This window comes from Brassica napus, chromosome C5 (assembly GCF_020379485.1).
Source record: "Brassica napus cultivar Da-Ae chromosome C5, Da-Ae, whole genome shotgun sequence".
NCBI classification, from domain to species: Eukaryota; Viridiplantae; Streptophyta; class Magnoliopsida; order Brassicales; family Brassicaceae; genus Brassica; species Brassica napus.
The window spans coordinates 3,343,035-3,367,262 of record NC_063448.1 but is presented as its reverse complement, the minus strand read 5'-3'; the positions used below and the strand labels follow the sequence as shown (position 1 = coordinate 3,367,262).

General features: G+C 39.1%; 7 protein-coding genes and 1 long non-coding RNA gene across 8 annotated transcripts; 3 read left to right on the top strand and 5 right to left on the bottom strand.

Moving 5' to 3' along the window:
- Nucleotides 1-51: 51 nt before the first annotated feature.
- Nucleotides 52-3,354, bottom strand: LOC106414584 (RNA polymerase sigma factor sigB). Its single transcript, XM_013855215.3, has 7 exons — nucleotides 3,101-3,354; nucleotides 2,604-2,785; nucleotides 1,916-2,536; nucleotides 1,032-1,262; nucleotides 796-936; nucleotides 529-729; nucleotides 52-449 (listed from the first exon to the last, which is right to left on the bottom strand). The coding sequence occupies exons 1-7, from the start codon at nucleotides 3,177-3,179 to the stop codon at nucleotides 153-155; spliced, it is 1,752 nt and encodes a 583-aa protein (XP_013710669.2). The 5' UTR covers nucleotides 3,180-3,354; the 3' UTR covers nucleotides 52-152.
- Nucleotides 3,355-3,471: 117 nt separating this feature from the next.
- Nucleotides 3,472-5,021, bottom strand: BNAC05G06180D. The gene is made up of 5 exons (XM_013855216.3): nucleotides 4,702-5,021; nucleotides 4,586-4,636; nucleotides 4,131-4,264; nucleotides 3,903-4,003; nucleotides 3,472-3,795 (listed from the first exon to the last, which is right to left on the bottom strand). The coding sequence occupies exons 1-5, from the start codon at nucleotides 5,014-5,016 to the stop codon at nucleotides 3,644-3,646; spliced, it is 753 nt and encodes a 250-aa protein (XP_013710670.1). The 5' UTR covers nucleotides 5,017-5,021; the 3' UTR covers nucleotides 3,472-3,643.
- A 163-nt stretch (nucleotides 5,022-5,184) lies between these two features.
- Nucleotides 5,185-9,583, bottom strand: LOC106414583 (magnesium-chelatase subunit ChlD, chloroplastic). The gene is made up of 15 exons (XM_013855214.3): nucleotides 9,218-9,583; nucleotides 8,618-8,796; nucleotides 8,459-8,543; nucleotides 8,051-8,367; nucleotides 7,838-7,961; nucleotides 7,619-7,711; nucleotides 7,404-7,499; nucleotides 7,125-7,271; nucleotides 6,836-7,042; nucleotides 6,511-6,666; nucleotides 6,185-6,292; nucleotides 5,953-6,087; nucleotides 5,720-5,878; nucleotides 5,529-5,649; nucleotides 5,185-5,423 (listed from the first exon to the last, which is right to left on the bottom strand). The coding sequence occupies exons 1-15, from the start codon at nucleotides 9,467-9,469 to the stop codon at nucleotides 5,338-5,340; spliced, it is 2,265 nt and encodes a 754-aa protein (XP_013710668.1). The 5' UTR covers nucleotides 9,470-9,583; the 3' UTR covers nucleotides 5,185-5,337.
- Nucleotides 9,584-12,528: 2,945 nt separating this feature from the next.
- On the bottom strand, nucleotides 12,529-14,213 carry LOC125587429. Its single transcript, XR_007323698.1, has 3 exons — nucleotides 13,904-14,213; nucleotides 13,017-13,810; nucleotides 12,529-12,905 (listed from the first exon to the last, which is right to left on the bottom strand). It is a non-coding gene; the product is annotated as an uncharacterized LOC125587429 (long non-coding RNA).
- A 25-nt stretch (nucleotides 14,214-14,238) lies between these two features.
- On the top strand, nucleotides 14,239-16,046 carry LOC106415535 (palmitoyl-acyl carrier protein thioesterase, chloroplastic). The gene is made up of 5 exons (XM_013856282.3): nucleotides 14,239-14,736; nucleotides 14,817-14,950; nucleotides 15,029-15,142; nucleotides 15,233-15,404; nucleotides 15,490-16,046. Exons 1-5 carry the CDS (start codon nucleotides 14,239-14,241, stop codon nucleotides 15,808-15,810), a joined length of 1,239 nt encoding a protein of 412 aa, XP_013711736.1. The 3' UTR covers nucleotides 15,811-16,046.
- An 825-nt stretch (nucleotides 16,047-16,871) lies between these two features.
- Nucleotides 16,872-19,552, top strand: LOC106414911 (cysteine desulfurase 1, chloroplastic). The gene is made up of 10 exons (XM_013855492.3): nucleotides 16,872-17,133; nucleotides 17,213-17,346; nucleotides 17,423-17,582; nucleotides 17,796-17,982; nucleotides 18,068-18,213; nucleotides 18,303-18,375; nucleotides 18,457-18,520; nucleotides 18,600-18,699; nucleotides 18,872-19,030; nucleotides 19,227-19,552. Exons 1-10 carry the CDS (start codon nucleotides 16,936-16,938, stop codon nucleotides 19,395-19,397), a joined length of 1,392 nt encoding a protein of 463 aa, XP_013710946.1. The 5' UTR covers nucleotides 16,872-16,935; the 3' UTR covers nucleotides 19,398-19,552.
- LOC106414913 (succinate dehydrogenase subunit 6, mitochondrial) lies at nucleotides 19,448-20,816 on the bottom strand. The gene is made up of 3 exons (XM_013855495.3): nucleotides 20,397-20,816; nucleotides 20,034-20,136; nucleotides 19,448-19,871 (listed from the first exon to the last, which is right to left on the bottom strand). The coding sequence occupies exons 1-3, from the start codon at nucleotides 20,562-20,564 to the stop codon at nucleotides 19,726-19,728; spliced, it is 417 nt and encodes a 138-aa protein (XP_013710949.1). The 5' UTR covers nucleotides 20,565-20,816; the 3' UTR covers nucleotides 19,448-19,725.
- Nucleotides 20,796-23,666, top strand: LOC106414912 (protein STRICTOSIDINE SYNTHASE-LIKE 3-like). Its single transcript, XM_013855493.3, has 4 exons — nucleotides 20,796-21,176; nucleotides 22,455-22,730; nucleotides 22,826-22,993; nucleotides 23,138-23,666. Exons 1-4 carry the CDS (start codon nucleotides 20,842-20,844, stop codon nucleotides 23,538-23,540), a joined length of 1,182 nt encoding a protein of 393 aa, XP_013710947.1. The 5' UTR covers nucleotides 20,796-20,841; the 3' UTR covers nucleotides 23,541-23,666.
- Nucleotides 23,667-24,228: the final 562 nt, after the last annotated feature.

Here is a 24,228-nt window from a genome sequence, read left to right as displayed (position 1 = left end):
ATAATGTGATATTAAAAATGACAAGTACTGTAATATAAACGAGAGTGTAAATGCTAAAAAAAATTGTTACTGCTTGTGAAATGAATTTAACTCGGTTTCTATGCACAACACATGCCTCAGCAAATGATAAAATGATTATGATTCTTTTGTGATTATGATTCTTTTGTTTGTGCAACTAAGTACTGCTGCAAATGGTAGTTTCTCTTCTTGTTCTTGAGCTTCCTGAAAGCCGAAGATTCTATCTGCCTCACCCTCTCCCGGCTCACACCCATCGTCTCACCAATCTCTTGCAACGTCTTCATCCTCCCATCCTCCATCCCAAATCTCCAACGTATCACCTGCTTCTCCCTCGTACCCAACGAGTCCAGAACTTTGTCCAAGTCCTCCCTCATGAACTGCTTCATCAGTATATCCTCTGAAGTTTCCGCTTCAGGATCTGATATCACTTCCTGCATTCACAACACTCATAATGTCATATTTACTCAAAACAAGAAGAAGACTGTGATTTGTTATGTCAGTAGGACAAACCGAAGGTTTGAGGTTCAGATTGATTCCGATCTTCTGGTCTAGCGACCTTGGAGGCTTAGGAGAGAGTAGAACCGCCATGAGCCTCTTCATGGACAGCCCTGTAGCCTCTGCGACTTCTTCATTCTTTGGCTGCTTACCTGTTTCACTGTACAGTTGCTTTCTTGCCTCTTTCACCCTGTACGTTGCTTCCACCATGTGAAACTGCCAAGTCATCCCATCAAAATTTGTATCATCAGAACATTTATTAAAATAATTGCGGCGACTTACAGGCAATCTTATCATTCTGGACTGATCAGAGAGAGACTTCCTCACAGCTTGCTTGATCCACCAATGTGCATAAGTTGAAAATTTAAATCCCTTCGTAGCATCAAACTTCTCTGCTCCCCTCACAAGCCCTCTACATCCTTCCTGTGAGCATAGTGTCACAGTACTTATCACTTTCATCAGTACTGTTAACAGATGTAATTATATTACACAACGGATAAGGAGCGAAAAACTCGAACCTGGACAAGATCTTGGAAGTCCATTCCAGCTCCTTGGTAATTCTTTGCAATTGAAATGACGAGACGAATGTTGCTTTTAATCATTCTGTCCTTGCATTGTGTGCCGTGAGTTATACGTTTCCTTAAAGTTTTTTGATCGACTCCAGCAGCAGATGCCCACTGTGAAAAAGTTGGCTGATGGCCACAACGCTCAGTAAGCTCTGCTTGGAGTCTTTCCAACTTCAGAAGGTCCTAAAGAAATAGCCAAAGTTTGTGATCATGAAACCACCATACAGAAGACAAGAAGAGTTACACATAAAAAGAAAAAAAATGTTCAAAACTGAAATCTCACTAAGTTTAGGCCTGGGGTTTGGTTAGGGTTCAGTTTTCGGTTAATTCAACATAAATCTTATCGAATTAACCCGAAATAAAGTTCGTTTTGGTTCGGTATTCGCTTAGTTAGGTTTTTGAAAATCCCACCAAAAGTTTTGATTTTGGTTAGATTTTATTAAAATTTTGGATAATTCGGTTAAAATTTCGGATAAATTTGGTTAGTTTGATTTAAAATTTGGTTAGTTCGGTTTGTTTTTGGTATGGTTTGGGTATAATTCTTTTTTTAAGAAGAAAATTGAAGTAACCTATTTCCGAACTGGACCGAAAACCGATTTTTCAAAGAAACCTACCGAATCAAACCAAACTTCTAACCGAAATTTTGGTTTGGTTCAACATCCCAGGCCTACCTAATTTCATCATTCTCAAACATTTTTAAAAGACTTTCCAAACATCCCTTTCCCCTAGAATCTAGAAACCTACGAAGGATGAGTTTATATTTATCTGACTATTAGGAGCCATCATGTATAGAAAGGGAAGTGGCTAGTTTACAATTTAGAATATCAATCACAAACCTGTATGCCTTCAGACAGCTGTTGTTCTTCTCTGGCAGTGAGAAGCTTGGAACTGCTAGTTGTCATTCTTAGATAACGCAGAGGATCATTATGGTCAATCTCCTGTGAAGCAACACGTTTCTTTCTAGAGCTGGAACCAGTCTTAACAGACGACTGCATACCTGATGCAGTTTTCTCCAGCCCTTTAGCCCTCCTAGCTTTCCTTTCGGTCTGGCGCGTAGATCTCACAGCTGAACTCACTGCAACAAGCTCCTCCTCCTCCTCCTCCAGAGGCTCAACATCTTGTTTCTCTGGATTTAAATCATCAGGCGGCTCTTTGTTACATTCAGGAGGTGCATGTGCGGTGATTCTATCGCTCACAACTCCAGTGTCTGAAACCGCTAGGTGTCCCAATATGCCAGCACGTTCCTTCTCGGTAAACTGGTCCCATTTTGAGCGTTTGTCGGGTGCTGATGACGAAACTGATGGTTTCGCGTTGTGAGTGTTACTAAATAAAGTGGCATCTTTGGCAACTTTGAGAGCGGCTCTGGCAAGGGCGAGTGCTTCAGCTGCTGCTGCCGCGACAACTGCTTCATCGCTTGTGAGAAGTGTTTCAGAAGCTAAAGCTTCTAAGTACTTAGCCTACAAATTTACAATAATATTACTAGACGTGAGTGAGAGAGATGTTAATATAAGAATGTTTAGCTACCTCAGTGGAAGGACCAATGGTTTGTGTATAATTCCATTGTCGGTCTGAAGTTCTGGAATCTGAATTGGTATCGAAAGAGGGTAGTGTAAGCTTGGACACATCAAGCGTAGAAGTTAACAACGGCGGGGAAGTGGATACTGCACATTGGGGTTGGAAGAAGACTGAACCTTTACTGTGTTTTGCTGCATGTTCCAACATACAAACATTTGAGAAATCAGATAATTGTCTCACACTGATTTAAGATGAGAAAAAAAAATATATATTTTTGTAATCTTTGGTTGTGAACCACAGAAGTTGAGATTCTATCACCCTATCAACTAAAAAATAGAATTGGATACTATTCAAACATAAGGGAAGCTCTAGCCTAATATACACTCAGAACTAAAGAGACTAAACCCTGCAGTTTCCAACAACAGGAGGAAGATGCTGGAAATATTCAAAAATTCAACATTGGAATGTAAATGAGAGAGAGAGAGAAAGAAGAAGATAATACTTACAGACAGGGTAAGAGGTTCTGAAGTGAATAGAGAACGAATCAGGTTGGCACTTGAAGTTAGGAAGAAGACAAGAAGACATGCTCTCGGCTAAATTCGAAAGCTAAGTCTTCTGACCATTGACAGGATGAAGTGAAAGCCGTTAAGAGATTGTAGAGAGAGAGAGAGAGAAAGGTGTGAAAAAAACTGGTGATAGGCGGATGAAGACGATAAACGGATAAAGAAGCTCTGTCAATGGTTTCACACTGTTCATTTAAAAGTTAGATGGGCCTTATTTGGCCCATACGAACATTAAATTTTCAAAGTGGGCCCAATCTCATCTTATTATGATTCCTAGTACAATTATAAACCGGAATTTAGGTGGAGGTACTGAATTAACGAGTTTAATAGACTCATAAAGAAGAAATAATTACCCCCCCAAAAAAGACAGTAAGTGTTTCTACTTCGTCTTCGATCTCTTTGTTGTATTGTGTCTTACGATGTGTTATTTCTTTAAAATACTCATAACTTGCAACAAAGGAACTACAGTGATAGCTTAAAAACGTGTTAGGAAGAATCTTCGTCCTTGTCACCTCCGGTGATAATGTTCATAAGTGTCTTGGATGCTCTGCCTATTGCGTGAGAAGTCTTCTTAGCTGCACCAGCCACAACCGGTTGCAGTGATATTTCTGGTAAACTTGCTCTCTCGTCAATCATTGCTGAACAAACCAATATCAACGGTCGGCATTAGATCACAACTAACTTGCTGCTGTTGCCACTAATAACAGATAAAAAAAAAAAAAAAGATAAAGAGAGAGAAGGTTACAGAGAGTTTGCTGGTGTGCAAGTGTCCCAATCTGTCGGATTCCAGCTTCAGCTGCTTGGACCGCTTTAGCTGATTTGTTTACCCCATCAGTAACTTCATGGCTGAAACCATTTTCACACCACAATCATGATATCGACCAGATGAAAAGGGTAACCATTCTTAAGCAACTGTTGAAACATGTATAGCTTTGGGGTGATAAGAAAAGAAAAGAGCGTTTAGTGAGATTACCTTAACTCACTTAATTCAAGAGTAAGATCGCTTATTTCCATGCCGGAGAGCCTTATGGCTGCCAAAGTACTAGGGAGTTCTTGGCGGGCGGTGTCAGCTAGCTTAGCAAAGGAAGACGCAGCTCTGCCCATGGCCTGAGTAGGGATATGATAATAAAATAAATTGTTTTTGAAATAGATATCAATTCAAGAGCAAAAAAAAAATACAAACACTGAGCTGAGAAAAACAAAAAACAAAAAAAGACTGAAGCAAGGGTATGAGTTCAATGTACTATCTATTACTGCACTCTTGTGTGGTTGGTTTCAGTGTTAACGTTTACCTAGCAGCAAGTGTGGAAGTTGCACATCACAACTACTCTCAAATGAGTGATGAAGCAATATTGTACAAAAGAAACAAGAGTACTGGGATACAAATAAGCTTTTCTAACTTGTAATAAAAGAGACGGAGAGAGTTACCAGAAGTGTGGGAACTGCTGTAAGCACAAAACTTGTGAAAGCAACTGAAGTCTGCAGCACATCAAAACACAAACTTTAAAACAAAACAAAGAAAATAAGAGTTATGGTCTTTTTACCGTGCAAGCGATGAAGGCCAAGAGAAGAAACGCCTGATCGCTCCTACTCATCGTCTTGGCCAATGGATTGATTAAACGCGGAGGAGAAGAAACAGAGCTGCCAAGTTTCATCTTGAAGCTGCTGATGGATTGATCTTCCAAGACACTGATCGATGCCCTACCGTGAGAAGAACTCGAGCTCTTCTCTGGGTTTGCATTCAGAGACATAGTCGCAAAACCACCACCGCATCTCTTTGCTGCAACCTTGAAGATAACTCGAGTTCGAGAAAGAGAAGGAATCGAAGGAGCTGTCGAAATCAAGCGAAGAGATTTCATAGCTGATGAATCAATTTGGTTTGGTTTCCTCCTACTGCAAACCAACTATTCTTCTGAACCTCCTCGAACTCCCCGCTTCCTTTTACTCCGGTTTAGAATGGATTTGAGATGTCCGGTTTATAATTGGTTGTTTCAAGGAAGATCTCCGGTTTAGAATTGGATGCTGTATATCAAATATAACATTTCATTCTCTCTTTAATCTTTTCCATGTTTGATGAATTAGAATGTGTTGGTTGGTTGGTTGGGTCAAAAAGTAAATTAGAATGTACAATATGTAAACCGGAATCATAAACCAAAGTATTGCAGACAAAGTAGTGAGGTTTAAGAGTTCTTCAGAGCTGATAACGCATCTTTAGTGGTGGCCGAGATGACAGCATCCGAAGCATTTGGCAAGTAGTAATATTTTCCTGCCACAAAAAAAAAAAAAAACATTCCAACGGTGAGATTTTTTTTCTGTTCTAAGATAAAAAAAAACGTATACAATCTCTGTTGAACCAGTTGCAGATACAAACCTTGAGCAACTCTTGCGATCTCCTTGGCAAAACCAGTTGAAACAAACTTGTTCTCTGTATCTATCACTAGTAGAGACATCCCAGCCTTGTATATCTTCCCAGCAACTTCCAGAATCTCATCCTACAAAAACCATCAATAGTTTAATCACTAGCTTCTTTCATATATCATAAGAAGCTTCTTTTTTTCTTACCTTCAATTCTTGGGAGGAGGGTCTAGGAGCATCTGGGGCAATACCCTCTGGATCAGTTGATCTTTTCAGTGTTATGTTAGCTCGCCCATCGGTTATTGCAACGATCATTATACGCCCCACATCACCACTCTTCTCTGCGTTAAGTCCTACTCTTACCGCCTGATGAGAATCAACTTAGATATTATTATTTTGCTGACACACACATAATGATGATTAAATAGTTATTGGCATACCGTGGTTAGACCATGGGCAAGAGGAGAACCACCACCACAAGGAAGTCTCTCAAGACGATTTCTTGCCATTGCAATTGATCTAGATGGGGGCAATAGCACTTCCGCAGCATCTCCTCTGAATGGAATAATCGCAACCTATACCATTTTTAATGGAGTTTGAGTCTCATCCCAAAGGCCCAACAGATCAACAATCAACAATCATGTTTTCTGTTCAATAGAGTAACCTGTTTACCTGATCCCTGCTAGTATAGCTCTCTGCTAGCAGTTTGAGTGCAGCACCTTTGGCGTTTTGCATACGGTTCAACGCCATGCTGCCACTTGCGTCAACCACGAAAATAACCTGACATACAACAATGGTAAGCCAGATGCGTAATCATATATATATATATGAATAAACCACATCATAGAAGCGATATGACAATCCTGCATCTATATCAAGTTTCTTCACCCATTTTCCATACTTTTATTCATCATGCCAAAGTGAGAATCATTCTGACTCAAGGAAAGTGTTAAATTTATATAATCTTTCAAAAGAAATGAATGGAGAAGATTCAATACCAGGGCTCCAGCTTTCCTTGCCATTCTTTTGGCCCTCATATCTGTTTTCTCGACAAAGACTTTCCTAGTTCCTGAAATATCTTTCTCTCTGCGCAATTTCTGGTATGGTGCAGCCGCTCTAAGGGTTGCATCCACTGCTAATCTTTTTACTGGACCCTGTCATAGTAGAATCTGTCAAAAGGACTATGCATGTTTGGGAGCCTAATCACTCCTATTTATCGAGATTCAAGTGGCCATTTGGGAGCCTCACTACTCATGTGGGAATCAAGGTAACACTCTACAATAAATTCAACTAGCCAGATTAAGATGGACCAAGAGAGCAAACCTTTGGAAGCATTGGCTTGATATAGCGTCCTCTATCTTCTGAGAATATGACATTCTTTGCTCTTCCAGCTTTACCCTTACGTCTTTGAGCCTGTTGAGCAAAGAAGAGGAGTTTCTCGTCCACCAGACCGCCCTCAGCGTCAAATATAAACTCGTCAGGTATTTGATCCTGTTGCTGCTCATTTTCGTTTTCTTCATTGTTTTCATCCTACATCGGTGAAGGATGTATACTTTAGAGAACCTAGTTAGTGTGTCCAACAAGAGAAATAATGTAAGCCTAATCCACTGACCTCTTCTTCTTCTTCTTGATCTTCTTCATTTTGTTCTTCTCCAGCATCATTACTTTGTGGAGGAGGTGGAGGAGGCGGTGGTTGGTTCTCTTGATCAGGTGGTGGATTCTCAACTACGTCTGAACGAGGAAGAATGACCAGTTCAACCTATTGAATTAGACAGCAACTGACAATCAATATCCGGAGAATGATATAAATACTCAATCCAAATCATTAAAATGTGTCATTCTAAAATGCCAAATTAAATTTCTGTTAAAATGTTCAATAAGAGTACTTAACGGCCTTTCTGAGGTCGTCAATGGTGACTTTTTCTCTCCCTTCGAGTGCAGCTAAGCACTTCGCCACACGGGCAGCATATAGCTCGGCTCGGTGTCCCTGCATCATAATATATGTTATGGAGGACGGGTTATTAAATGGTTTTCATTCTTGCAGGAATACGTTACAATACAGTGATTATTCCATACACACAAAGTAAATAAGAATTTGCATAACACCTGACAACCACCTCGCATAGCTTCCAAAACCAGATACTTCAATTGATCTTTAGTTATCTTGACATCTTTCAAGTATTCTCTAGCCAATATAATCTGTAGACAGAGAAAATGCACTGAGTTATGGCTGAGAAAAGTTTGATAAGAAGCATAGCATCCCATCCACTTTTTGCTGAAGGGGCATTTTAGCAACCCTTTGAATCTTAATTGATTTAAAAGTACCTGCGTCTTTGCTGTTTCAGTCTCTTCATCCACCATTCTAAAAACCTCATCACTGCGTTCCTGAAACTGTGTGGCAATACCAACTGCTGCAACTCGATCTTCAAAACTCATGGGAAGGTCTGCACTGCAAATGTTAACATCATCATGTAAAAAGAGAAAGAAACAGGTCATATTTTTTCACTCTTAAGATTAAAAAAAAAACTCCAGAAATACCTTAAGTTGATGGCGACACGGTCTAGCAAGTGCTCTCGAACAGCACCTTCTTCAGGGTTATAAGTAGCAATCAATAGCGGCTTACACGGATGCCTAAAGCTGATTCCTTCTCTTTCAACTATATTAACACCATCCGTCAATACATTGAGAAGCAGATTACTAATCCCCTCGTCTAACAGATTGATCTCATCAACATACAGCACTCCCCTATGTGCTTCCGCCAAAAGACCAGGCTGGAAAACAGTTGTCCCTCTTTTCACAGACTCCTCAACATCAACAGACCCAATAAGCCTGTCCTCTGTAACTCCTAAAGGAATCTATAATGACAGAAAAAAAAAACCATTTAAGTAAAAAAAGAAAACTATTCCTGAATAGATGTAATGAATGACTCATAAAAACTAAATATACCTGAATGAAAGGAGATTTGACAATCTCAGTCTTAACGGTATTATCAGCATTGTACTCAACTTTCTCAGCTAGTTCGTCTTCCCACCTACATAGACAAGACATAAGGTCCTGAAGTGGGGAGGAAGAAGAGAAAAAAGGTTGGAGTTTTGAGGTTCTTACTCATCAGGGCAGGCAGGGTCAGCGTTTGAGATAGAGCCAACAACAACTTCAATAGGAGGGAGGATGGCATGAAGCCCACGAGCCATGATTGTTTTAGCAGTCCCTCTACGACCTGAAATAGCAATCCCTCCGATCTCACGATCAACCGCCCCAAGTAAAAGAGCAGTCTTTATTCCTTCCTATAACAACAGAAACAACAAAAGAGAGTAATCTGATTCTGTTTCGGGTGTTGCGAAACAATCTCATCACGGTTGTATCCTGGGATTCAAAAATCGCATAAAACCGTCACACATTACTGGCGATTTATTGAGTTAAGGAAATAGATCAAATCTCTACTCCGTGAATTTCGTCTATTTCCTTAAGATTTTTTAAACGTTTTTCAGTCTTTATATTATCTTTCATATGCTTTATGTTTCGTAATTCGTTCATATGCTTTATGTTTCGTAATTTTCAAACAGGATTTTCGCGGTCCTACGTAATCAACTCAAAGCCTGCACATTTTACATTATCCAAACCCTAATTTCATCGAATCTAAACGCATCTTCACTTGATAAGAGACCACTGTGATTCACAATTGCAGCAATTCGAGAATTCTCTGACCTGGCCAACGACGGCGGCCAAAGGGAAGAACTTTCGTCCGTAGTCGGAGCTATCGATGTCTGAGCTCGAAGCAGCTACTCCGTTTGGTGATTCGACGATAGCATTCGCGGAGGCGCGGACGGTGAAACGGTGCGACGCGGCTCTGCTCCGTTTGGTGGTGAAGGAGAGGAACGGAGGCTTGGGAATGAAGTCGGGGCGGAAGAGACGATATGTTGAGACTGGAGATGATGCAGCGACGGGGGTCATCGCCATTGTTGAAGATAGGAGGAAGGAGACGAGTGTGTTTTCTACTGTGTTGGACCTTATCGGCTTTACTTGGGTTCTATCCTTTATCTCCTCCTCGCTTCCTGATTGGAGCACTACTCAATTGTAAGATTTTTTATAAAATCTAAGTACTTTATTAACATTTTATTTATATTGAAAATTTGTTTTAAAATTGATATTTGGTTACATTCTACAAACAAAAATATGAATTAACTGGTGAATGATTAAAAAGAGTTTTGTAGTTAATAAAGTTTTCATTTTCGAATAACTTTGGCTGCAACAACTCAAATGATGATGCATGGAATAAATTTGTTTCTAATATATCATTTCATAGAATTCTAAAACTATTTACCAATTACAAAAAAAAAAACTCTTGAAATTAATTTTCCATATCTACTTTTTGGAATGAGACTTAAAATGTATTTTTTGTAAAATCTATTCCGTTGTTTTTTTCTTTCTATTCCATTTGCTTCTCGTTTAAAAAGTTTGTGAATGTATGAAATGATTAGAACTCTTATTTTACTAACAATTTTAGTTTTAATTTCATTTGTTCTTCATTATAAAGGTTCGTGAATGTATGGAATTCTTATTCCACCAAATCTATTCCATTTGTTTATCATTCTACATAGAATCATTCCTTTGATTTTTTTTTTTTTGGTTAAACATGTAGAATTTTATTAACCCATCCTTACCAACGACAAACGCACGGAGCGACACTGGAAGACAACGCTAGCGAGCTAAAATGAAGCTGTCTCTGAGCCACAGCAGCTCACAATAGGTGGTCCACATATCATTCCTTTAATTTTATGTATCCCTTTTATTAATAACCAAGTTAGTACTATGAAAATCACGAAATTTACATAACGAATGATAAAAACACGGAGTAACAAAATAAGCATAAAAAGAAAAGACTTTTTATTTGGTTCACCAACCAATAGAAAGTTATCATTTTAGATCTAGTATCTTTTAATTAAAGAAACAAAATAACTTGCCAAATTATATTATGCTTTTAAAATAAAAAATAAAAAATTAAATAAATAAAAATAACAATAGTTCTAAAAAAAGATTATTTAAAAAAAATATTTATTTTTAAGATTTAGAGTTTAGTGTTTAAGATTTATAATTTAGAATTTATCCAAATGTTTAGTGTTTTTTCAAGAGTTTAGGGTTTACCTAAGGGTTTAGGGTTTACCCAATGGTTTAGGGTTTACCCAAGGGTTTAAGGTTTTCCCAGAGGTTTAGGGTGTAGGATTAGAGTTTAGGGTTTAGTGTTTTGTTGACAACATGTTTAGTGTTTTTCCAAGGGTTTAGGGTTTAACCAAGGATTTAGGGTTTAGAATTTGAGTTTAGAGTTTAGTATTATAGTTTAGGGTTTAGTGTTTTGTTGACAACATTTTTTTTTTTGAATTCGTTTTTTATATATTATTTTTATTTATTTTTAAATTTTATTTTGAAAAAATAATATAATTTGTCAAATTATTTTGGTTTTTTTAATTAAAAGATACTAGATTTAAAATGACAATTTTCTATTAGTCGGATAAAAGATAGGCCACAGCGAATTAAAACTACAACTAGCCTATAGCTAAGATATTGATCGACAAGGTGATAGGACATAGTAGACTTATTAATCATACGTATCTACAAGGTATTCATCATAAATTTCCTACATGAATCGTGAATTGCTATAGCTGACGAATGGTCCGTCCATGGTCCAAATGGGCACGACCAATTGAACCATTTCAGTTTTTGGCACTAATGGGTGGTCCATATTGGACAATGGTCGAAACAAATGTCCAAGACCAGTAGAGACCATGTCCAAATGGGCAAGCCCATGGACACCCAATAAAATTTATAATTATTTTTTAATTATTAGTTTAGATCTTATTTCTAAAATTTTGAAATTAGGTTTACTTTCCAAAATTATAAAAGTATTTTTTTTCTTGTCAAAACTGTAAAACTATGTTTTCCTTTCAAAATCGAGAAATTTCATTTTTTCCGTCGAAACCGAGAAATTGCGTTTTCCCGCCAAAACCAGAAATTGCGTTTTCCCGCCAAAACCGAAAATTGCATTTTTTCGCCAAAACCGAGAAATTACGCTTTTCCACCGAAACCGAGAAATTGTGTTTTCCCGCTGAAACCGAGAAATTGTGTTTTCCAGCCAAAACCGAAAATTGCGTCTTTCTGCCAAAACCGCAAAAATTACGTTTTCCCACCAAAACCGAGAAATTATGTTTTCCCGCCAAAACCGAAAAATTACGTTTTTCCGCCAAAACCGAAAAATTGTTTTTCCCGCCAAAACCAAAAAAATTGCGTTTTCCCGCCAAAACCGAGAAATTGTGTTTTCCCGCCAAAACCGAGAAATTGTGTTTTCCTTCCAAAACCGAAAAATTGCGTTTTCCCGCCAAAACCGAGAAATTACGTTTTCCCGCCAAAACCGAGAAATTGCGTTTTCCCGCCAAAATCGAGAAATTGCATTTTCCCGCCAAAACCGAAAAGTTGCGGCTTCCCGCCAAAACCGAGAAATTGCGTTTTCCCGCCAAAACCGAGAAATTGCGTTTTGCCGCCAAAATCGAGAAATTGTGTTTTGCTGCAAAAACCGAGAAATTGTGTTTTGCCGCCAAAATCGAAAAATTGTGTTTTCCCGCCAAAACCGATAAATTGTGTTTTCCCGCCAAAACCGATAAATTGCATTTTCCCGCCAAATTAATGAAATACATTTTTCTCAAAATTGTGAAATTATGTTTTCCGTCAAAATCGTGAATTTTTTATTTTAACGATAAAACTATTGTTTTGGGTTAAATTGTAAAGTTATGTTTTCTTTTGTTAAACCCATAAAAACATGTTTTAGTAAGCCCATGGACATCCATTGTCCATTTGGTCTTCGTCCAATTGGACCATGTACCAATTGATCTTTTGTCAAGTTGGACCATTTATTAATTGGGCACGTCCATAACCCGCTCAAAATGAATTGGACTGGACTAGCCCATGTTCAGCCCGCCCAGTTGACACCTCTATGAATTGCTGACATTTTCATATACAATACAAAATCAAAAAGCAAAAACTATGCGCACACTGACAAAGTATGTCCACAAATGTATATTCAGCATCACATTCTCCAACACGCTACGCATTACTAGACTCTACACATGCCCTATCAAGGAGGCACATGTGCAGTTGCAACCGTGGTCAATACTTCAAGAGACTACAATCCCAAGGACAACCTATACAATTGTGGAGAGTGACAAAGAAGGGAGGGCATATGAATGGATAATACTAACGCTGCATACCTTAATTTGTATCGCTTTTTTCTCCTTTAGGTTAGTAGGTATGTTTTACAAAAATTATTTTCTATGAATATTAAATATAGTCTAGAATAATGTTTCAGGCGAAACAAATTTATAAGTCCAACGGTTGACTTCACGTTCTACAAAAAAACGTATAGTGAGCTGTTAGAAATACATAACGTTAGGTTTTGTACAAATGTTGCTTCAATTGAGCTTTGATAAAATACAAAAGAGTAAAAGCACATATGTACCTTGTTGTTGTGCACTCAACTCAGCCCACTCAGCTATTATTACAAAACGTCGGTGCCAAAGTTGACAATTCTCTGCTAAATACAATCTGATATACGTCTCTTTCTCCACAACAACATGTTGATTGGTTAGTGTGATTAGCAATCCTCACATATAGGGAGGAAATCAAATCCAAACGAAATTTCCACGGAAGCAAGTGATCAAGCCTTTGCGTGCTTACATAACGAGTGACCAATGTGGAAAACATATATATAAAAATTGAATAGATTAGCCTAGTTAGGTTAACAATCTTTTAACAAGAAAAGGGTATAATTGGAAATGTAAGTAATTTAAAAATATGGGTTTGAAACTACGAGAAGGATGGAGAAAGGAAGAAGAAGAAGAAGAAGGAAGAAGGGGGATGCAATTTATATAAGAAAAGGCCTCTCGGCCACATCTCTCTCTCTCACACCCCACCCTACACAGACTCTCTCTCCCCTTTTTTTAGCTCTCTCTCTCTCTCTCTCTCTCTCTCCACGCCCAAATTTTTAAATATTTTCTTTGTACAAAAAAAAGTATTGAGAATCGCAAACAAAAAGTAAAAAAAAAGTATTGAGAAAATAAAAGTTTAAACAAAAGGAGGAGAGGAGAGGAGATCGTGAGGGAGGCACAACCGAAGAAGGAAAGGAGATAATTAGCGTTACCATTTTTTTTTGGTGATTTTCATCCCTCCTTTCTACACCTGAAGGTGGTACCATCTCTCTCTTCTTCGTGTGTTCTTCCTTAATCTCTTCATCGCTTGCTTCGGATTCCTAATCTGATTCCTTTCAAATTCAATGCTTTATCGAAAATGATTATATTCGAATTATCTTTTTTGAAAAAAAAAAAAATCTGATTTTTATCGGTTTACCTTTGTGTAGTTTGAAATTTCAGATCTGGATTTTTTCTCTCTGCTTCAATTTGGTTTCCTCAATGCTCTGAATTGAAATAGCGATTTTGAGCTTCAGGTTACAATATTCTGAATGCTCTATGACTATTTTCCGCAGCAACGATTTGGATATAATAAGCTCAACTTGTTACACACAAAAAAAAAGTTTTGATTTTTATTTTTTTTGTAGCATTTTTTTTTGTTGATTAATTGATTAGCTAATTGTTAACTTTGACTCACTTTGTTGTGTTTTGTTTTTTGTTTTGTGGTGTTTTTTTTTTTTATAGTGTCTTTGAACGCTCAGCTCCTCCTCAGCCATGGTGGCCACCTCAGCTACATCCTCATTCTTCCCTCTCCCATCTTCCCCCCTCGACCCCACCGCAAAAACCAACAAAGTCACCACCTCCACCAACTTCTCCGGCCTCACCCCCACGCCGAACTCCGCCAGGATGAAGGTTAAACCAAACGCTCAGGCCCCACCCAAGATCAACGGCAAGAGAGTCGGCCTCCCTGGCTCGGTGGAGATCTTGAAGCCTGATAGCGAGACTTCGCAACCAGCACCGAGGACGTTCATCAACCAGCTGCCTGACTGGAGCATGCTCCTCGCCGCCATCACGACCGTCTTCTTGGCGGCTGAGAAGCAGTGGATGATGCTCGACTGGAAACCGAGGCGTTCTGACGTGATTATGGATCCGTTTGGGTTAGGGAGGATCGTTCAGGATGGGCTTGTGTTCCGTCAGAATTTTTCTATTCGGTCTTATGAGATAGGTGCTGATCGCTCTGCGTCTATAGAAACGGTTATGAATCATTTACAGGTACTGATTATGATTATGATTGTAGTCGCTTGTTGTTACTGGACAAACTTAAATATGTATTGCTCTTATGGTTGTGATAGGAAACGGCACTCAACCATGTTAAGACTGCTGGGCTGCTTGGAGATGGGTTTGGTTCTACTCCTGAGATGGTTAAGAAGAACTTGATATGGGTTGTTACTCGTATGCAGGTTGTCGTTGATAAATATCCTACTTGGTAAGCTATTCTCAAACAACTCTGAGAATCACTGCTTCCTTTGTGAGTCATTTGCTTATTCAAATATCTGCCTCATAGGGGAGATGTTGTGGAAGTAGATACATGGGTGAGCCAGTCTGGAAAGAACGGTATGCGTCGTGATTGGCTTGTTCGGGATGGCAATACTGGAGAGATTTTAACAAGAGCATCAAGGTTAGATTTTATTTTTTGGTTTACTTGGGTTAGATATCTGATAATTGAGTTATAATCATCTCCGTGTTGTGTAAACTATTCTTTTTGCAGTGTGTGGGTGATGATGAATAAACTGACAAGAAGATTATCAAAGATTCCTGAAGAGGTTCGAGGGGAGATAGAGCCTTACTTTGTTAACTCAGACCCAGTCCTTGCCGAGGACAGCAGAAAGTTAACAAAACTTGATGACAAAACTGCTGTCTATGTTCGTTCTGGTCTCACTGTAAGTACAAATACTTCACTCTATGTTTCAACAAAGCCTGTAAATTTTTGAGTCTCTTACAGGTTTGGTAATGAACTTTTTGCAGCCGCGTTGGAGTGACTTGGATGTTAACCAGCACGTTAACAATGTGAAGTACATCGGGTGGATACTGGAGAGTGCTCCAGTGGGGATGATGGAGAGTCAGAAGCTGAAAAGCATGACTCTGGAGTATCGCAGGGAGTGTGGGAGAGACAGTGTGCTCCAGTCCCTCACCGCGGTTTCGGGCTGCGATATCGGTAGCCTCGGGACAGCCGGTGAAGTGGAATGTCAGCATCTGCTCAGACTCCAGGATGGAGCCGAAGTGGTGAGAGGAAGAACAGAGTGGAGTTCCAAAACATCAACAACAACTTGGGACATCACACCGTGAAAAAAAAACTCGCAAACATGGGTTCTTTGGTTCGTTTGTAAAACTATACTACCACCTTGCTTGCAACACACTACTCAGAAACAGTTTGGGCCACCTTTGTATATTTTTTTTGGTTCTTATTTTTTTCTTTCGATGGAGGTCCCTTTTATTATATTTATTTTATTTTTTCTTTTCTTTTGGGTGCCAGACAAAAAGGCAATAACTTTCTTATCGTAATATTATTTAAATGTATTTTATTTTGGGGGTTTTGTAGCTGTTTCCACCTAAACAAAAGACGTGCATCATGTGCTTTTGTGGCCTGTAAGGAATGTCATGCCTTGTATCTGTCAAAATTATTATTGAGCGGCTATTAAATAGACACGAACAACTAAAACGGTTTATGGTTTGTAAAGCCATAAAGCAAATCATTATTACATGGGACCAAAAAAATAAAGCAATTAATCCAGAAAGTTAAGTCTAGGAGAGGAGTGTTTGAGAGGGAAAGAGACCCAGTAATATATGTAACTTTCATGTACTAAATATGAAAGTTAATCATATCATATGATATGAAACATAGACGTAAACGTTGCTCATCTTGTCTTCCAGCCCAATATAATATTACAGTTCCACTCTGTCCTTGACTTTATAGATTCAAGTCATTACCATTCTTTAAGGGATTGTCAGTGAGATGCTTGTCATTTATTCTCATGCTTACCGTCCACTAACATCACCAATAAGAGTAATATAATTCCAATTTCAGTTAGCTAACTTGTACTTTCTTCAACTACGTGTTGATTAAAAAAAAATGATTTACCAGGATAATTAGTGTTTTACCTTTAGAAACACATCCTATGTATAAAATTCAGTAAATGTTGGTATAATAATTATCAGCTAGGATATATGCAAAAGACGATGCTTATTACACATACAAATTATCAGTTACAAAAACAGAAGATCCGAAGAACCCCCACATAAACTAAATACATTTTGTTATGGAGAACTTTTACGGCCCTTAACCAAACAAGGCCGTAAAGGCCCAAGTCAGCCCAATTAGGCCCAATATCAGCAAAGCAGGCGTGTTCGCTTTTAAAACTGTGGAAAACGGTGGCCATCCCACTCATCCTCCGTCGTCTTGCTCCAACCACCATGGAAGGTGTGGCTATGAAACTCCCCTCTTTCAAATCCCTAGCCCCCACCGCCATCTCCGTCGCCTCTACCTTCTCCATACGACGGAGCTTCTCCGTCGCTCGCCGCTCCTCTTCGCTATCGGCCACCATCACCGCCGATTCAGAGCCCGTCTCTCTCGGCCATCGCGCTCGTAAAGACTTTCGAATTCTACACCAGGTATCATCAACTCCAGAACATCACTGTGTGGATTGGGATTATTGCTAGTTCCCACTGAAGCTAATTGAGTTTTTTCCAGGAAGTGAATGGCTCTAAGCTTGTGTACTTGGACAGTGCTGCGACTTCTCAGAAGCCTGCTTCTGTATTGGAAGCTTTGCAGAATTACTATGAGTTCTATAATTCAAACGTTCATAGAGGAATCCACTACTTAAGGTTGTTTTGTGTGTTAAGGAGAGGATCAGGATTGGATTAGCTGATTTGATAAAAAGTTTTGTTTGGATGATTGTAGTGCCAAGGCTACAGATGAATTTGAGTTGGCTAGGAAGAAGGTAGCTCGTTTCATCAATGCTTCCGATAGTAGAGAGATTGTTTTCACGAGGAACGCTACTGAAGCCATCAATCTTGTTGCTTATTCTTGGGGTCTTTCTAACCTCAAACCAGGAGACGAGGTGTGTGCCCCCTTGGTTTCTCAATAGTATCTAATGTTTTACTCGCATGCTGAGGTTAATCCCAATTTCTGGGAGCCAATATAGTTAACTAGTTACTACTCTACGCTTGTTAAAATTGGAATACTGTTTCCCGATGCCAAAAGCTAGAGTCTTAGCAAGAGGGATCAATGTTACTGCATAGCAAATGAGATTTGAATGGTGTTAGCTTTTCAGGTTATACTTACAGTGGCCGAACATCATAGCTGCATTGTCCCTTGGCAAATTGTATCTCAAAAGACTGGAGCTGTTCTGAAGTTTGTGACTTTGAATGAAGATGAAGTTCCGGACATAGACATGTTGAGAGAAATGATTTCTGAAAAGACGAAACTCGTGGCTGTTCATCACGTATCAAATGTTCTTGGTAGATACCTTTTTTCATCTTCTCATCCGTGAAAGGAAACAGGATTAGGTAAAAAAATTAACCTCTGTTTTTTCTTTCTGTTTAGCATCTTCTCTTCCTATTGAAGAGATTGTGGTCTGGGCGCATGATGTTGGAGCGAAGGTTCTTGTGGATGCTTGTCAAAGTGTTCCACACATGGTGGTTGATGTACAGAAGCTAAATGCTGATTTCTTAGTTGCGTCTTCTCACAAGGTTTGAGTTGTTTACTTTTTTTTCTCTTCCTGAGATACATAATAAGCCTTGTGGCAAGCTTATAGTTTAAAATGATAATCATGCTTCAGATGTGTGGACCTACAGGCATTGGTTTCTTATATGGTAAGAGTGATCTTCTACTTGCCATGCCTCCATTCTTAGGTAAGCATTCTATTGTACAAACAATCATTTTATATGTTTACTCAAGGAGTGGACTTAATTAAGAACCCAATGATATTTAAGGTGGCGGAGAAATGATCTCAGATGTATTTCTAGATCATTCGACTTATGCGGAACCTCCATCGAGGTTTGGTTTCTACTTACGTTACTTGCTTATTTGTATATTTGCTGCAGTTTGTGAATAAGTAGATTCGATATTGTACCAGATTTGAAGCTGGAACACCTGCAATTGGTGAAGCAATTGCCCTTGGAGCAGCCTGTGATTACTTGTCAGATATTGGCATGCCGAAAATCCATGAATATGAGGTTCGATACAACTTGACATCAATGACCGTAGTGGACTATTTACATACAGTAGATTTTTCCAGTCACTGAAGTATGGTCAGGCGCACTTATTTTCTAGGAGGACTAGATAAGATGTTTTTGATTTTCATATTTACTTTCTCTAATAATATTTATAATTTCTTATGTCGTCCAGGTCGAGCTTGCTAAGTACCTGTACGAGAAACTGGCTTCAGTGCCTGATGTCCGGATATACGGCCCAAGGCCTTCTGAAAGTGTTCAAAGGGCAGCTCTTTGTTCCTTCAATGTGGAGGGACTGCACCCAACTGATTTGGCAACCTTCCTTGATCAACAGGTATGTTATAAATGGGAGCTATCTGTGCCATCACATGCTGTTTTTTCTCTTATCTTCAATGAATATTTATTCTCTGGTGAAAAGTTAGTACCTCAGAGAAGGATAAGGGCACATTAACTTCTCGTTTCCTACTTTGTTCTCTCATTAGAATATCTATTTTAGGATGAAAACTAAAAGAAACTATTGTATGTTGCAGCATGGAGTTGCGATAAGGTCAGGACACCACTGCGCTCAGCCACTCCACCGGTATCTTGGAGTGAATGCAAGTGCACGCGCCAGCCTCTACTTTTACAACACGAAGGAAGACGTTGACTCCTTCATCGTTGCACTTGCAGATACTGCGAGCTTCTTCAATTCTTTCAAATAGAGTGGAGTACACCTTCCAGCTGGATCTCTCAGCTTGTTGTATGCTATATATAAGCTTCAAAAGTCTATTTATTTATTAATCTTCAAGTCCCAATATTTTGAGACCAATACATTACTGGGTTTCTTTCAAATTCAGTTCCGCAAATTTTCAAAACACTCTTGGGGCGTGTTGTATTATTGAGACAAAGGAAAACAAAACATGTTCCAAGATTGAGAACGTAATAAAAAAAAGGTTGAAAAGATAAAGTCTGGAAATGGATTTAACTATTATTGCATTTCAAGCTGTTTGCAAGATAGCAAGCGTCTTTGTTATTTTGGATTCAAAACCTTCATTGAGACTTGCGCTCCCACCATTCCATGAACGTAACTTGAGCCGCCATTGTGTCCAACTTATAGAGTTGCAAGGTGTGGTTGGCGACTTCTTGCCCAAAGGTCCAACCGAAAACACCTCCTCCTAAGAAGGACAATGCAGTACCTGTCGCACCACCAGCAGAAATTAGAGAGGTGTTGAAATTACCAATAGAAAATACAACTACAATTCGAAACAAAGCAGATCAGTAGTTTGCAATATGAAAAACTAAGTATATAGTTCACTTGCTGAATATTATCATTTAATCAAGGATTAAAATGACTTTACCATGTGGACTCCTCGAGTATTTCCAGGCAAAAGCGGCAGTAGAAACAGCTCCAAGAGCAGCTCCGGTAACACCAAAAGTAGCAGCTTCCCTAGCAGTTTTCAGCTGGAAAGAGATGTTTCACAATGTTAACCAAACTTTGACCAACGACACAGATCAAATTCTTTCTATAGTCTATCTATTAACTCCAGTGTTCTTCACGCTTTCACCAAGATTTCTACAGTCAAATTATCTCTTAACTCCATTGCCTGGAATGATGGTCTATTCCTAAAGATCAAAAAGCCAAAAACTCTACCCAGATGTATGACAATAGCTAATCCCATAGATAATGAATCAAACAAAAAAAATCATCCATAAGGAAATACGGTGGGTCCATGAAGGGGATCGGAAGCTATAAACTCTTCAACGTCGGAGGAAGACCAAGAAGGAAGAGGCGTATCGCGTTTGGTGAACCTCGTGTAATTCTCCAGGAACGACAACCTCTCCTCCCAGAACCCCTTGATTCCATCCACAAATGAACTCGAATCTCCCATCTTTGATTCTTCTCCCCACTTTTTTTCTCTCTTTCCTCAGATCGAAATCGATAAACAAAACAAACAATTGCTTTCGCTCGGAGACGAGCATATCACTCCTCTACGCCGCTCACATAATCTAATTCAGTACACCTACTAATAAGTTCCCGCCACGTGTCTCTTTCTATCATTTAATCTTATTAAATATGGTGCCTATTCCAACTACTCCCTCTCTAATCGTCGCTAAACAACTTCCCAACCAAATTCATCTTACTAAAAAGTCTTCAGTGTAACAAACATGGCGACCACGGTCTTCTCCAAGCTCTCGAAGATCTTCTTCCTCTTCGCCATCTACTGCGCTCTCGATCCCTTCAAACACAGCTCCATCTCCAAGTACCCTGTCTTCCAGACTTACAAGATCGACATGCCGCCGTTGTCGTCTCTCCCCAAGGAGAGAGACCACGAGAATCTTCTCCAGAACTCCGAGATCAAGTTCTTAAACGAGGTTCAGGGTCCCGAGAGCATTGCTTTCGATCCGCTTGGCCGTGGTCCCTACACCGGCGTTGCCGACGGTCGTATCCTCTTCTGGGATGGCACTCGCTGGACCGATTTTGCTTACACGTCCAACAATCGGTGAGTCTGTTAGTTCAATTGGAATCGATTTTTGTGATAAAAAGTGATACCTTTTACTACTAGGCCTGCGCATTTTCAGCAGGTTCGGTCTGGTGTCTGAGTAATTCGGGTAGGGTGTTACAGGATCCATATAGGAGGAACATGCAAATTTTTGGTTCTCATTGGTAAAATTAGGAACCAACTAATATCCCAAAAAAAACTTAGGTTCCCGTTCGGTTTGGGTAGTTCAGGTAATTCAAGTAAAATATCAGATATTCCAAATAAAATATTGAGTAATTGGAATGATTCAGATAAAAACCTCGGGTTATTTTGGATATTTTAGATAAAATATCCGATTTTGTTTTTGATAATTTTGAATAGTTGGGATATTTTTGAAAGTATAGGTTAGGCCTGGGCATTTTACCCGGACCCGAAGACCCGAACCGGAACCGACCCGAAAATACAGGTTCGGGTCCGGGTCCGGGTTCAAGCTAAGTACCTATTGGGTCTTTTTTTTTTGGACCCGCGGGTCTCGGTTCGGATCCGGGTCCTACCCGAGACCCGTTCGGGTACCCGCAAATAATTGTATATACTAGGTATATTTGGGTGATTGGGTATATTTTTGGTATTTCGGATTTTTTTTAAAGTTTCGGGTTTGGATTTTCGGGTATAATTGTAGGTTTTTGGTGAAATTTTAGATTTTTAGAAAATAAAATTTGGGTATTCGGGTAAAATTCAGGTATGTTTTGGGTTTTCGGGTCTGATTTTGGATAAATTTTTGGGTATTTTTGCGGTTCTTCGGGTATTTTTAGAGTTTTCGGGTCCAGTTCGGGTATTTCGGGTCCTAAATACCCGAACCGATCCGGATCCGAAATATACCCAAAAATTTTGGGTATTTTACGGGTATTGAAATTATAGACCCGGACCCGACAAGATCTGACCCGGAACCGACCCGAAAAGTTATAGGTACCTATACGGGTCTAAATTGCTAGGATCCGAAGGACCCGGATCCGACAATACCCGACCCGAACCCGATCCGAAGACCCGGATGCCCAGGCCTAGTATAGGTTTTTCAAACATTTTTGATTCTGATAATATTTTTATGTATTCAAGTACCCGTTCGGTTCTCGGTAGAGTATTGGTTCAGTTCAGTTATTATAGATAGAGAAATATAAGAACTGTTTGAGAGTATTTGAGGTTTTGATGTGGTTCTGATTTCGGTTAGGTTTCGTTTATTTTGCCCAGGCCTTAATTACTACTGAGGTGTGTTTGAAATGCTGTGATGTTATGTATGTTTAGGTCAGAACTGTGTGATACAAAGTCTTCACTGTTGGCTTACTTAAAGAATGAACATATATGTGGACGGCCTTTGGGTCTTCGGTTCCACAAGAGAACTGGAGATTTGTACGTTGCGGATGCGTATTTTGGGATAATGAAGGTCGGTCCTGAAGGAGGTTTGGCTACTTCACTTACAACCGAGGGAGATGGAGTGCCTTTGAGATTTACCAATGATCTTGACGTTGATGATGAAGGGAATGTCTACTTTACAGACAGCAGCTCTGTTTTCCAACGAAGGTATGTAAAGGTTCTATGACTCTGCACTTGTGTTTCCTGTGTCTTTTTGAATAAAACTTGACCTTCAGTCCTGATTAAAACCCTTTTTTTTTCAGGAACTTCATGCACTTGATTGTCTCCGGGGAAGACACCGGGAGAGTGTTGAAATACAATCCAGAAACAAAGGAGACTACTACTCTCTTGAGAAATCTCCAGTTCCCTAATGGCTTATCACTCGGCAAAGACGGTTCCTTTTTCATATTCTGTGAAGGATCAATTGGAAGGTGCGTCCTTCATCTTATTCCCTCTGTGTCTCCTCCATCTTAGCCAACAAGTATCATATCATTCTCATGCTTCCACAGTATTGCGTGTTAAATATATTTGGCATAACTCTAAGTCTCATGTTGTCTTCTTTCTTTGTCACTCAGATTAAGGAAATACTGGTTGAAAGGGGAGAAAGCAGGAACATCAGAAGTGGTAGCTCTGTTACATGGGTTCCCTGACAACATCCGCACAAACAAAGACGGAGATTTCTGGGTAGCGGTTCACTGCCACCGCAACATATTCACACACGTTATGGCGCATCACCCGAACGTGAGGAAGTTCTTTCTGAAGCTGCCAATAACAGTCAAGTTCCAGTACTTGCTTCAGGTAGGTGGTTGGCCTCATGCTGTTGCCGTGAAGTACAGTAAAGACGGGAAAGTGCTGAAAGTGTTGGAGGACAAGCAAGGGAAAGTGGTGAAGGCAGTTAGTGAAATAGAGGAGAAAGATGGGAAGCTTTGGATGGGAAGTGTATTGATGTCTTTCATTGCAGTATATGACTTGCCTTAGTTTTTAAAAATAACTTGAATTGATTTTGCAGATTTATTATACTTGCCACGAGGTTGCAACATCTCTTTATCGAACTCTGTTTTTGATGCAAACAATAAATAATTATATTATATAGTTTTTCATGTACAGTTCTTGTTTCAGGTCAAACACGATCACATAACTTCACAATTCATAAGTTTGCTTCCTAACTTATGTCTGATAGGTTAGCTATTAGTGTACTTTGCAATAAATGCATGTTTCACAATTATGCAAGTCTACTTTTTATAAACGAAGAAGTCTTGACTTCATGATTAACACACTTTTGGGAAGCTTAATATAACATATTATGGCCCCGATTGGGGATTAGGCTTTCGGTTTTAGTACAAGTTCTATTTCTGACCCAAAAAAATTAGTGAAGCGTAAATTAACTTTCACCATTAAAAAAATTATAGTTCCAATTAGATATTTAAAAATGTCAGAAATAACATTCGAAGTTTTAAAAACCAAAATTTCCAGAGCCAAAACTTTAAATCCAAAGTCTAAAGTTAAAATCTAAAGCAAAAGTCGTTACCAATTGAAGCCTATCTACGTTTAAACAAGTTTTTTTCTCGCAGAAATTGTTCTTGTTTGTATATGAAAACGTGGCCTTATTATTTAAGTGCACGCTCTGAGAAACGATGGAAAATGTAACAACACTTTGTACTAGATA